This window comes from Echinococcus granulosus, assembly GCF_000524195.1.
Source record: "Echinococcus granulosus chromosome Unknown EG_S00005, whole genome shotgun sequence".
In the NCBI taxonomy this organism is placed as follows: Eukaryota; Metazoa; Platyhelminthes; class Cestoda; order Cyclophyllidea; family Taeniidae; genus Echinococcus; species Echinococcus granulosus.
Genome location: NW_020170385.1, coordinates 805,199 through 819,712, shown reverse-complemented (window position 1 = coordinate 819,712; position 14,514 = coordinate 805,199). Strand labels below are relative to the sequence as shown.

The 14,514-nt window shown below is 39.0% G+C and overlaps 1 protein-coding gene across 1 annotated transcript; it reads left to right on the top strand. All coding sequences in view use genetic code 11, as the record gives it.

Moving 5' to 3' along the window:
- Window positions 1-1,033: 1,033 nt before the first annotated feature.
- Window positions 1,034-6,631, top strand: EGR_01348 (cadherin; the record flags this gene model as incomplete). Its single annotated transcript, XM_024490597.1, has 4 exons — window positions 1,034-1,100; window positions 1,159-1,691; window positions 5,492-5,858; window positions 6,261-6,631. The coding sequence occupies 4 exons, from the start codon at window positions 1,034-1,036 to the stop codon at window positions 6,629-6,631; spliced, it is 1,338 nt and encodes a 445-aa protein (XP_024354921.1).
- Window positions 6,632-14,514: the final 7,883 nt, after the last annotated feature.

Below are 14,514 nucleotides of genomic sequence, written 5' to 3'. Positions count from 1 at the left end.
ACGTGCCTAAGGGCCCCTTTAGTATTATTTCACATTTGCATATTGTTTTAATTCAATGTTCCTGACTCCTAAATAAACACGGCTTGGAGGTGAACTAAGGTGATTCTTGAGGAATTAACGCTGGCGTATTTGAACAAAAGCATAGCTGCATTATTCATTGATATTGCTTTTTAAACGAAATAGTAATATCAATAGATATGCATGGAATTTTGTTATTAAAAGAGAGTGGAATCCTCACTGCTAAACTCTTGCAATTGTTTTTATGCGACGTTCGTCTCACGTACCCTCAGCTTCTGCGGCGGATGGGGGTCAACATTTGGTAAAAAACGCGAATTTTATATGCAAAATTATGGCTATCAAGCGACTATGTGATGTCGTATTTGCATTATTCGCAAATTTATTTGATGCAATTAAGAGATTCCAAAACGGAGACGTAGGCGTAATTAGACCCCAGCAAGTTTAAAGCTGCAGGCAGACTAAAGCACTTATCTTGCACGCATTCGTGGGAGAGAACTCAATCTATTTTATGGAGTGTAAAGTCGTGTCACAGTAAAGCCTTTCACCTTTTGAACTTTTCCTATTAACTACCACATTTGCATAACCAACTTCATCTTTTCGTCTTTCTGTGTTCATTGGTATTTATGATACTAGTTCTAACAAGTCTTATATCGAGTACCATTAAAGGTAATTAGCGAAAACTAGTTTAGCCTCTTCGCCAGGCTGAAGTCATCTGAACGATTTTAGGTGCGTTTCAAAACACTTTAAGACAGTTAAAGAAATGTTATACGGAATATGTGATTTTAAGACAAGTTTAAAAAATTATTAAATGCCGATAATTCGCCATTTTATTGAGGATTACCCGTTCTTCGTTTACTATTTATGTGATTAAACATTGATAGGCAGAATTGGTATGCAATAGTTCAGGTCTTATACACTCTGTAAATTATATACATAGCCTTTTATCAAACTTTTCGAATTTTCAAGATTGCGCCGTTACTAGAATGATAAGCTGACTGACTTGTTACCTTTGCTAATGCAACGAAGAAAAACAAGAAAATACTTTTGCTACCTTTATTTCCTTCACGTTGCGAACCTGATCGGTAAATTGGTGCAGTGTTAGTAAAATTATTGTAAAAAATTGAAATTTCCCATCCCCAGGTTCCGACTGTTTGAAATTCCTTTTACATGTTCATCAGCTAATTGAGCTGGTCATAGAAGATGTTCCCAGCCGAGGAAATTGGCTCGGTGCAGGAGGCGACGGGAAGAACAGTTTGAACCACGGATCCTTTGCCACCTCCTATCGGATAGAAGCAAAAAACATACTCATCGTCATCGTCCTCTCTACAGTGTCAGCTTTTCTCGCCGCCGTTCTGATCAGCGCCATCCTCTGTATGGTACGCCCCTTCCACAAGTCTCGTAGACGACGTAGTGGAGACGCGGTCTTGAACGATGGCGTCGGTTGCGGTGGCACGATGAAGCTGTCACCCTTTGGAATGGAGCCACACACAAGCCCCACTCTCCTCATGAACCCGCGCAGCGGAGCCCTCTCCTGCTCAGACTCGGCCACGCTAGATGGCTGCTCTGCTGTCGGCGAAGGCACGTGGATTGTTGGCACCACGGGGACTCTCATCAGCGCCTACGACGGCAACGAAATGAAAAGTGGGGCTTTTCGTTTACAGGCTGACGGCATGGTGCGTTCAGTTTGAAATAGCATGTGGTAGTACAAGGGTTGCGCTTGGCTAAATCCCTCAAAATTAGGTTTATTGAGGACTTAAAGAAATGACGAGAAATTACTTTTTGAGATGGATTATTGTGTTAAAGATGAAAGAGTTTTATGGCTCACTAAATATTTTTTTATACACATTGTTTGGGCTGCTCAAACAGCAAGTTTTGCTCAGGGTTTCGTTAGTACAACGAAATCCACTATGGAACATCCAAATTGATAAAATGAATCAAACTTGATGTAAAATTTCCCACTTAGAGTCACTCCTTAAGCTTAACACAAACAAATATCCGATTAATGTGATTTCTCAACATCAACTCATACTACCTTCAATGACAGTGATGCTCATCATAACATCATCTGCTCTTGGGATATCTCTTTCCAGCATTTGGAAGCTAATGGCCCTTTTAAGTACCCTTCTTTGTCTTTAAAAATACTCAAGGAACAATAGGAATCAAAGTGACTTCGATTAGTTAGAAAAAGATTATGTTTAAGGTTGATTGCTGACGCCTTCAATTATCAAAACTCGTGGTTAACGTATTGCTGAATGACTTTGCATAATCTTGTTAATATTCCACGTGCCTCCATACTTTTCACAATATTCTCTAAAAAACACAATCCTTTACTCTGGTTACTAGCCCAAGATCAACGAGCAGAGGTACCTCTTCACTCACAGGATGTAATGTGTGTTCTCGAATTTATTTCAATCGACGTTTGGATGATCGCCAAAAATCGCTATTTAGACTCAAAATTGGGACATCAACCCAAGTTACTTACGGACCAATAAGCTGGCACTAAATTAGCATGATAGCAACAGTCTCAAGCCGCATGCGTGCAGCCTGATTAGTTTGATCCTGGTAACTTCTGCTGATAATGGCTTGTTGTGACCAAATACGCATCAGTTAGACGTAAAGATTTATTCGCGGTAGTCGACTTGTCTTGCATCAACTGGCTCTTCAACGTATCTTAGCTTATTAAATGTATGAATGCTCTATGTTCCTGTTTTACTTGTGATTTCAAAGCATTTCGCAATGTCAATGCACATGCTATAGTCTAGTCCACCCAGCGGACTAAATTGGGTGTTGCGGTGGAATCTTTCTTTGACTGTGAACGGCTGAATAGCCTCCCACTATTCTCGGCACGCCCGTATACTGCCTTGATCGCGATTCCATTCCCCACGTGTCGCCTCAGACCAGCCTACATTTGCTTTGATACGCTACGCTGGGTCTAAAATGATTATTTCGATGGTATTTGAATAACCTGATCAGGGGTTCATCAGTTAACTGAGTTTGCGCAAACAGCTATACCATAGTTAACAACTTGAAAATGTCATAAATAGTGTCTGCGCTTGGCTCGATTGTTGCCAATCTTGTATCGTTCAGCAAAGCTTGGTAAAATTAAAAGCCGTATTGGAACAACTTTTTCATTAATATAAACAAGCCATTGTTAAATTCAAATAAACCCTTGCAGATCTGCATGAAGCTGCTAGGGGCGTTCATCTTTTATCAAAAGGTCAATGTCATTTCATATTCATATTTGCTAAGAGATTAGAATGGAGTATAAATAATATCCTTGACGAGCAAGAAGACAATAGATATGTTGATATTTCCTCACCAGAACAGTTATCTGTAAGGAAGAGCTAGTTGCATTTTCGTTATAAGTAAAACAACTTGGTTTATCAAGCAGGACGTTAAAATGTCTTGTGCCTCTTAATTTGATCTTTCTTGATCAAGTATGCATTTTAGCCGAAAAAATAAATTGCTGTGAAATATTTGCTTTCATGGGTCTATTTTTAAAATATCAAGACGCTAGATTCAAGAGTGTTCTCCTCATACATTCAAGTTCTGATCGTAAACATTGCAAATGTTATCTCTAGTTATGCTCTGTAATTTGAAATAAGGACTCTTGTCATTTCACCGTGCTTTTAGCTGTTCCTTTCGTTTTTACTAAAAAAAACAATTTTTCATCGAAAGAACTACCGGAAAGTTGAAGCCTGATGATCATAATGGTCCTGCCCGAGACTTACCGACAATAGAGTGCTCAGGGTACCACGGATTTGTACGTGCATCCAGACATGCCATATTATTGCTCATGGAATCCTATTTTTAAAAAAGTATCCTTTTTCGTTTAATGCAGATAGATTTAAGTCTTAGTCTACAAGAGGAAGTAGAAATACCAATGTCGCATGAATAAATTTTTGAAAACCTATTTTACAACATCCAGGTCGGGAATGCGAACTGCAAATTAGAACAGAACGCTTTAAAGTCCTTAAACTGCCAAACTGCGTGAGTAGTTTACCCAATATGAAAAGAGAACTCCTCCATTCTTCCAATCTTGTCTGCCAAAAAGCATTTCTTGCATAACCTGGTAAAGCCTATTTTGGTGCAGAACTACTTTTCTCATGCAAATGTCAGGCAAACAGGACTTTTAAGCGATGGCGCTTAGTAAACAGGTGGTTGTAACAAGTGGTCGGTTTGATATCTTCCCTAATTTGCAAAAAAAGAAACACCCTGGATCATGCAGGCAATCGGGCAGAGCGTATCATTTATTGCTAAAAAGGTGATAAAATGGTTAATTTTTACAATGATTTGAGCCAATAAGTATGGACCCAGCGCCATGGAACAGGGCTTACATTTTTGTCGGACCAACCACAAAGGTGCTGCAAACCAAAACTTTAATACTTTAGCTAGCTACATAGTCACAGGTCGCTAATTTTTGCAATGTTGTGAAAAAAGCCGGATTTATGAATGGGACGAAAGGTTTTTACATTGATAATTGTCACAGATTTGGTCATAATAATCAGTGTATGGGTCGGCTTCTATATTCAAAGTCAAAAATCAGAAAAAAACGCAAACTAAAGTCCTGTCTTATTAATAAAACAGAGGCTTTGTGTGGCAAAAAAAATTAATTAACAAGTGACGCCGATAGGTTTGCAGTTTTTGACAAATCTTGTCTTCGGTCCTAATTACTTATTCAAAATCAGGAATAAACATTTACTCCTATTTTTGGGAATTTTAGAACTCTCGCCCAAAATGAAACAGACCTCCAATTTAACGGTCTGTAGGTGTCCTGAATCATAAGACAAGGAAACCGTTCATAATTTTGATGATATCGAGGTAATGATGTTTGATTCGCATGCCAATTGGGATTAAGAGCATGTTTAAATAAGGCATTTTACATAACTAACTAAGAGGGTCTAACAGTCCTTGAATTATATCTGTCAGGTAAATATCAGTAATAAACAGACGTGACGAATAAAAACTCAAGTTACCGTATTCATCAGCAAAGGAATCTTAAAGCAACTGCGGAATTTTCAGTTCTCTAGTTTCATACATATCCTTTAATTTTTTGTGTGTTTGCCTTTTTTTCTTACCAAAATGCAACTTACAAAATAGTCCCAACAGCCTTTTGGGTCGGAAAATGCCGTCAAACATTCATACAAGCATGTTAGGGAAAGCCTCCGAGCATTCTTCGAGCTCTTAATCATGGGGCACCCTGTCCATTTACCATTCTGAAGTTGACATAGAAGCATCATGCAAGTGCTCCAAAATTCCACAGAGTACCGGATTGGACTGTTTGTGTCTGCAATCCAGACTGCACATTTATGCTATGTTTTGGTGATGAACTTGTTATGTGAATGTTCCAATCCCGACATCTTTGATTTAAGCAGTATATTCTGTAATTGTTTAAATGTTAGTCATGCTTCCTTACTTCCTCCGAAGTACGTTACCTTCCGATATTTGATAAGTTGCACTATGGGACTTCTAGGCGCCGATTTGGAGTCCGATGCATATGGCATCAAGCGATTGCACTTTTGAGACCGAGAGCCTAATTCCCATAGGCTTACCATCTGAAATCGCAGGGAATCCAATCTCCTCTGGTAGTACTTTGCAAAGGGGACAACACTTTCTACTACACCAATCACCTGCCCTCGGCTGCCCCTTGTCCCGTGGTCCTACCGTTGAGATGGTCGCGGTATCTTGTGGCCAGGACGAGCAGCGCTCCGATAGCGGACGCGGGGCCAGCGACGAGGAAGCCATGTTCCAGGGGCCATTCCAATCCATCCTCTGTGGATGTCCCGTCGCCTCCACAGGAAAAGTCTCTGGCTCGGTTACGCTGGCTGCAGACCACCCAGGTCCATTTCCATTGAGGGAAGGTGGCGATACACGCTAAGGCAAAATCACCTTGGCACAATAAAGTAGACCGTAGATACTCCGATCACTACTAAATGATTTGCTTCTAATTATTTCAAATAACAGATGCATAATGGACATGGAGCTCTTTTACTTAAGTTAAAAGTTACAATATTTTTAAAATTGAGTGAAAAATGCCACTAGATGAAGACAATTTCAGATGGACTGTAATAGTCATCTGGGAAAAATTAACATTCCATAATTCGGCACATTTTGATGACGAAAATAAAGTGACACTTAGATGAGAATTAGACTATTTGTTTTTCCTGCCACAAACTTCATTTTAATTTTCGATATGACGTTGTTTTGGCTTTAAAGATTCATCTATTCTTTTTCTTCTTTAGGTTTCGTTGGCACTCTCCCACGCCTCGAGACTAGCGAGACACCCGTGACCCCTATCACCACCACGAGTGGTATATATTTGTGTGCTAGCTCCCTAGCAGGTCAAACAGGAACCGTTTCCACCACTTCCGCAGCTGAAGAGAGGCCTCAGAGATCCGTGTCAACTTTCGTTACTTCAGAAGAGAAGGAGAATGGGAGTTTACCATGTAGCGAGGTACCTCTTACCTTGGTCGGAAACATCAGCAAGACATTCAGTTTGCCGAGAGAGGGTCTCTGTATGACAAAAAGCCTTCTCGATGATCATACTGCTGACGAGAGCGCCAACAGACTATGCCAGGAGATCGACCACCTCCTCTTTGACAACATGATTTAGTGTTTTTGTCTTTTCTCTCCCCTTGCATGTGAGTGTAAATGTGTGAATTGAAGCGACACACGTATTTCGCTTCTGTACACTTTATGCAAATACTGGCGGAACGCATGCGCATGTCTGCCGTTTTTGTAGGGTTTCGCTTTAACAACCACTCTTTATGCAAACATACCCCAATATGTATGCACGAGGTTGTAGATATTGTGATTGTATCTATGTAGGAAAGGCAAAATTGTTTGCCTCTTTATCATACTAAACTTTTCACAGTTTTCTTTCCTTGGATTTCATGCAAAATGGCAAAATATGCTGTAGTACAATCTTTTAAGGCATCAAACTAATTAAGTCCATTATATTTATGCAAGGCAAGTGTCATGCCTGTTCAGGGAAACGTGTTGAATGAGATAAGCGAGAGACAGGCTCGAAGGCCCCTCATTATGCGATAAGCTGTACGTTGTGACTGATATTTAAGGCACAAAGCAACTTCAATAAGGCGCTTGTATAAATTTTAGATACTTTCCATTAAAGAAATGGTATAGTGCATAGGGTGCAACTTTATTTCAATTTAGGCATGAATAATGAGGCCGGTAGCTTTCTATCACACTAAAATAAGCGATGAAGTGTCTGCCATATTTCTTCTGATCTGTCAAGCCTAGATCGTAGTTACCAGTCTGTTAAATATGGAATTTATTGGAGGCAGATTTCGTTATTTTGACTCGTGCTCAAGTAGGTGCCCCATTAGTTCTCCCACAATGAAGCCCTCCCATAAAATACAGATAAGCAAATATTCACTTTACTTTGAAGACCATCTAAAGGTTTCATTTAAAACCTATTTTCTCAAACCATTGAGGGATGCACGATTCCAAATGCAAGGTTATTTTGTGTATTTCAGCAAATCTAATGTGCAAAGTGCAAAAGACATAGTGGAGTAAAATGTGATCTTTGTGAGCCCGAATTATCGCCAGATTAAGAGACAAAAAAAATTGCGAAAGTAATTTGTTGCGGCAACAGAAATGTTGGTAGGCTGAATGGGGAGGAGTGGTCGATCATTTTTGGGGTGTAAAATTTATACGCGTACGGCAGACCACTATGAACGCTAAAGTAATAATAGCTTAAAGAATCTCATGCTCTAAATGGAGGAGTTTGTTCTTAATGCCAATCTTTTTCATCGAAAAGTTAAACTATATTAAAAACAATCGCAGTGTTAAACTGATTAAGGGCTTAGAAGCGTCCTCTCGTGTACATCAGCTATGGCCTTCTTGAGTTGAGTAAAACACCACTTTTAAGGGACATCTACAAATATCTTGATTACATAAAACAAGTACTTATTCAGTAGTAGTTTATTAGAGTTTGTTTAACTAAATTTAATTGGTCAGTTTACTGAAGTTGCCGCCTTTAGGTCTCAGCAAGTAGTAAATGAATTCTTGAGTGCATAATCAAGATAAAACTAAATCCCTGTAAGGCAGAATAAAACTCAATTTTAAGTGCTTTGAGGTGTGTTGCTAGATCTGCTGTAATGGTTTCTGGGCGAAAGGCGCAAATTTTATCATATTTGCCCTTGAAAATATTGCAAATGCTCCATTTGTATCAAATGTAGATTAGTTAACTTGCATAAAAGAGAAGGTCGTTAATGAAATGTTGATTGCATGTAACTACGCTTGCTGATATCATCTAGACTAATTAAATATGCAGCCAAATACGCTCACGTTATAAGTACATCGCCTTCTTGCGGGCTTGCTCGTTTACGCGTTATCAAGCATGCTCATACTGAATGGCAGACATTATTCACCCTGGAAAAAATTCAAGGCACAATCGAAGCACCGATCGAAATTTGGGGCAAAACGGGATAAGATGCGCTAAAAGCCAGCTAGCTGAATATTCATGATACCTCAAACCTCCCACTACAACGAATGGCCATAGTTTTTGAGAAATACCTTGCCATAATTTTACTTTCATTAGAGGTCAAATATTTGCTAAAATGCATACAGTTTGGTAGATTATTTTCCAAATCCCAAACCTTATACTGAGTCGCACTGCAGAAACCCCAACCTTTCGCAGAATTCAGAAATTCTATGATTAACTGCTCGCATTTGTGGTTGGCTTCAGGATTTTGTTAGAACGTGCGTAGAAGGTGAATTGATGCGCCATTCATTCGCCTGCTTGTGCTGCTGTAAAAGGTAAATAATAGTCGATTGTGTATGTAGTGATATCAGTAAGCGTTCAACCTCTCTAAAAATAATTACAAACTAAAAATTACTTATGAGCATCATGCACAGGCTTCGTGCTAAACTTACCTTGACCAAAAATCATGTAGTTTAATTTCAAAGTGATGGAGATCTCTAAGTAGTTATTTCAATTATTGCCTGCATTGGTGTCTACAACTAATGTTCACAACTTTGTGTAAACCAAGCGCCAGGGTTACATAGTAACCTAGACCTATTTCTACACCAAATGGAGGCAATTATTAGTGTTTTAGCCAACTTTGCAAGAATTAATTGGTTCAATCGCAAAATTTCTGGTTTGGTTTTATTTAAGAACATTTATAAATGACGTGAATATCCAATGGAAATAAAATATAGGGATATTACCTTTTATTAACCTATTTTTAGCTTTGGGATGTATTGTTGATGTGATGTTAATAATTTTGGCTAACATTTCTTAGTTCTCTTCAACCTTATTCTAAATACGTATGCGGATTCCTTTGGTAACATTTTGCGTAGCCAAAATATTGCGTACATTCTGAGAGCATGACAGTTTGCTCATTTCACTAAAATATAGGATTGTGTGACTTTGTAACATATCGGCACAACTGAAATACCTAGTAAGGTTTCGATTGAGTTCTACTGTATATTTTTATATTTTTGACTACATATTATCATAGACTGAAAAATTAAGATGATGGCAAAAATGCTAGAATTTCTTATGAAAGATGGTATCTACCTACCCATTTTGCTTTTCTATTTTCAGGAGCTAACTACCTGAAGCTGAATACAGTAATGTAAAGCTCATCTAAATTAGTCTAAGCTTTGTCCATATGAAATATTTAAAATGCCGAATAAAGGGGCTGAAGAAGAAATATTTTTAAATGTGTAGCGATAACCTCACGAGCAACATCTACTGTACGCAGTTGTGACTATGGCATATGAATATAGAAACTGGCAATAAACGTCTCCCTTTATAGCATTAAGGTTAACTGTGAATTAGTGCGAAACCTAGTTAAACGTGAGCAGGGTACCATCATACGCTGTTTACATTTGCGCTAAGCTTTGTGAGACGGATTGTACCTTTCATGCATTCCTGATCCATGAAAACAACCTTAGAATGTACTTTGACTGAATCCGCGCAAGGGCCATTATGGATGGTACTTACTACCCATGTGAGGCAATTTAAGCACACACCATCATGGGGATACTATGCTCTTAGCGCAGTGTAGACACCAAATACATGCCACTGAGTCACCGCATAAAAATTAAGGCAAATTCAAAGAAAGAGAAGATGAACGTCAGTTTACGTTTTCATGGATAGTTTTAAATAATTTTAGCGGCGTAAAACCATTCAAGGGTGCTTGGAAATAGAACTGGATTGCCATGTTTATTCCTCACTTTTACAAATCATATATACTAACAAAACACCTCAGGAATATCATGTTGATTTGAGCCCTATCAAGGTAGTGCGGAACTGCAACATAAAAAAGGTTTGCCTGGAGGGAGAGAAGGGCTGCTCTGCATGCAAGAGGGCTTAACCAACTTCAGTTTCGCCCTCTTACCCAGACTCCAAGGCAGGGTGCCCCTCCCCCCCATCCTCTACCTCAATGGCAAAAGCGCAAATTAGTCATAATTTGCCACGTGGGCAGTTTGACTCATCGACATCAGAAAAGTGTGCCTTGACACACTGGTGGTTTTGTGTCCCAACTCCGCACTGATTGGTAATGTCTGTTTCCAGCTGTAGTTGGTGCATATAGTAGTTTGGTGTATATATTTTTAGTTTAAAACTTTTAATACCACAGCCACATAGACCTAACCCAGTTATTTTATTTTACACCTCGTGATGTGAACTCTCACACAGAAATAATGAGTCCATTCAAAATTTTCCAAACAGAAGAGTAAAGTTTTGAGTGAGTTTGCAAGCCTGGCTAGCTGAAAAATCACATATTTTAAAAATAGAAAATCTGGGTTTTTCTTGACCAGTTTAAGGACACCGTCGGAACTTTTGATGAATTCTCTGGAACGTCAGCAAAGGTCCCATTTCCCTCTTGGGATTACGCATTCCAGGTTCCCTCCTACTCCAGCTAAATAATCAGCTGTATTTAAACTTGAGCATGAACGTAAAACTGCCGCGGAATTTGAAATTTAAAACCTTTAATTTCGGCTTGAAGGGTGCTCTTCAAGGTCTAAAAGGAGAACTGTCGCGTATCTTAATGAAAGTCATCCCAGCATTATCGAGGTCACAGGTGTGAACTGAACATAGATAAAACTGTAACCCAAGTCAAAGCGCTGTAACAAAAAACCTCCAATAATTTTATTAATCCACAAAAAAGAATACTCGTTTCATGGCTCTTGATAAGTTCTAATTGGTGGATGGTTAAATAAAAGTTGCCAAATAGTTCTCTAAAAATTTGTTGGATGCTGAGGCAATCAAATTGCTTGGTTAAATAAAAGTGCTACAATATGCAATCCCAACAGCTTTTCACAATCAACTGGTTTGTTCTTGATTGCTTTTAAAGGATGCAAACTAAGTTCAAGGCAGAATAATTCGATTTCCGGCTTGTAGAAAATTTTCTTATACTGCATGAGAATGCTATTATTGTATCCCCATTCATGATTCCAGTATCTGGTGTGTAATACGATAGTGGTTTATCCCTCGGTTCTGGTGAGGCGCCACTTTTGTACTTTGAATTAGCCCCCTGGTGCCTCGCTGGGTGGGCTGGCCTTTTGGGCTATGCCAATAGCCCAGACACCTTCTCCGTGCTGAATATATATATTCTGCCCAAGTATTGTGTCTTCTTTCGTCTTCAGGGAGTCTCGGGACGCTACATTGGTGGCAGCGGAAAGCGAACCCGATCTTAAAGGACATGTATCCTGATTTTCCACTTCTGCGTGATAAGCCTTAGTGGGACGGAAGAAGTACATATGCTACGGATGGGAGAATGGTGATGACCCCTAATAGAAGGGTTGATGTTGACGTCTACCTTCGGCATCTCTCCCAGTCCCGTGTTCTGCAGAAAAGCTATTAACAACTGAAGCGACACTAGCCGTGAACCATCTGGAAGTTTCGTTACGGATTTCCCCTACCGTCCCTCATGGACCTGTTTTAAATCTTGTACTTCCTTACTCAGATCTGCTTTTAGACCAGTGTTCCTGCATCTATCTATGGACACGCATGATGGCCGACGCAGTTCCCCCGTCCTGAATGAAATCCCTAAACCGGACGAAACCCCAGATCCAGTCAAGCTGCCAAGAGGTATCAGTGACGTTGAGGTCAAGTATCCCCTCAGTTGCGCGCTAATTTGGTGACTGGCACGATTGGCTCGTGGGTGTTTCTTTACTGCACCGACTACGTTGTAATGGCTGACGCGGGAGGTTGACCTGAGGGAGCGCCGGGGACGACGCTCAAAAGAGGAGGGAGGCTATGTAATACGATAGTGGTTTATCCCTCGGTTCTGGTGGGGCGCCACTTTTGTACTTCGAATTAGCCCCCTTGTGCCTCGCTGGGTGGGCTGGCCTTTTGGGCTATGCCAATAGCCCAGACACCTTCTCCGTGCTGAATATATATATTCTGCCCAAGTATTGTGTCTTCTTTCGTCTTAAGGGAGTCTCGGGACGCTACAGGTGCGTAATAATTAAAACTCATCTGAATGAGTCTAAAAGCAACGGCAATTTCTGCGATACTGCTATACCTACACTTGTAATTCGACCCAATATTTGTATCGGTGATTTTGCCGTCTAGACAGTAAGAAACTGATGCAATTGAGTAAATGGTATCACTTAGATGAATGAGACAATGCACAAATGTCTAATTACGCAAATTAATTTAGTTTTGAATTTTTGATTTAACCAGATCATTAAACAAACCATGCTGCATGCTGTCAAAACATCATAACATAATAACTTGTTGAATATTTTTGAATGAACATGTAACTATCACGCATTCTACTTCAAATGTGCACCTGTATATGATCCCAATTTTTCTGATAAGAAAAGGAGCGACTTTATTCAAGAACGCATTTTAATTGAAATAGTCAACAAATATGCATGCGTTCGAAGTGCATACTGCCACTTGAGGATCGCCCTTGCCACGGCAACGAAACTTTTGATATTGCAATCGTCAATCTCCTGAATGTGATTTGGGCTATTTTTTGAAGATACTTCTGTATTCTGATACATTTACATGAATTCTGAAAGGATCTTTATATTTTTTGGTGTATTTTAATATTATAACAATGGGAGCTCTCACTTCGACGTTTTTTCATGAGACAGGTAAGTGTGAGGCCAAAAACCTCACACAGAATAACTTACCGCATTCACGGGCATGTTTGTGCAAGTCTTCAAATCGCATTGAAATTTTTTTATTCAATGCGTTTTAATGAAGAACTTTCGTAATGTGATACATTTGCAGTTTAAATCTCCCAAACAAAGCGTTCGGCAGAATCAGTGCATCATAACAAAGACATAATGAATTAAACTTAAACCCTTTTCCATCAAAATACCACCTTTACACGCCAGCACTAGATTCTGCTGTTGCCTTCGTCTTCCTGATTTGAAGGCCAAAGTGTATCTTGAGGAAAACATTTACTCCTAATGCAGTTAGGTGAAGTGAGTTACATTATTTCTAAACAATTTTAACTTCGCCTATTCCCCGAATTTTACTTCCTTCGACTGCAAATTCCGGTGCATATTAATGAGAATGGTCAGTAGTTTATGTCGCAGTACTCTTCCATGCAATTGTGATTTTAATGCGAGCCAAATCAAGTCTTGCATTTTATGGCAAGTCAGATTCAAAATAACCACTTCACGTTTCATGAATTACTCGTAATAACATACTATGCACTTAAAGAAAATAATAAATTATTTAATAATAAGTTTTGCGTCGCCAATTTAATAAATTAAAGCGGAAATTTCACTAAAGACATTGGGGTTTTGTTCTTGGGGCTATAGCAGTCATCGAAGAAAATGGGCAATTTTTATAACTTTACACACGTTTCATACACTGGGAAAGATTACCCTTTAAAACCAAATCGGGTCTTACCTAACAAAATTTTTAATCTTTAATTTGTGATGTTTACTAAATTAGTAAGACCTTTAGTAACGCGATCACAGCAAAGGAAATGTGCCAACGAATTTGGTACAGTATTTCACTAAATGCCCTTAGAATTAGTTCCTTCTACAATAAGTTGGTAATTGATAGTAATTGATCATTACTCGGAGGATGTAGTCGAGAGAAGTGAAGCGACTAAGAATGCCAATTTCATTCTCATGAGTACCTGCAATTTGATCGCCCTGCTTTGAAATTTTGATGTCATTATATGTGTCACGTTACTGTGGTTTGTTTTGTAAGGTTTCAACGTCACCATAAGCGTCCATTAACACGATTCTTGAATTAGTTAGTTACATTTACCAAAAGCGAATGCAGTCAATTTTCGGTTTTAAATTCCAAATTATGCAATATATAGGCACTTGATAAAGCTTAGTTTACTAAAAACAAGCAATCTACTTGAATTCTAGCAAAGAAAGTAAGTTGCCTACTTTTTCTGTCATATGCTAATGCAACGACACCACTGACTTTAAATTCAAGATTTTTTTAAAGGCTATTTCAAAATGCAGGAATTAAAATTCACAAACTATCATCCATTCACAATTATTATCTGCTATCATCAGAAGGCATTCATATTGGTA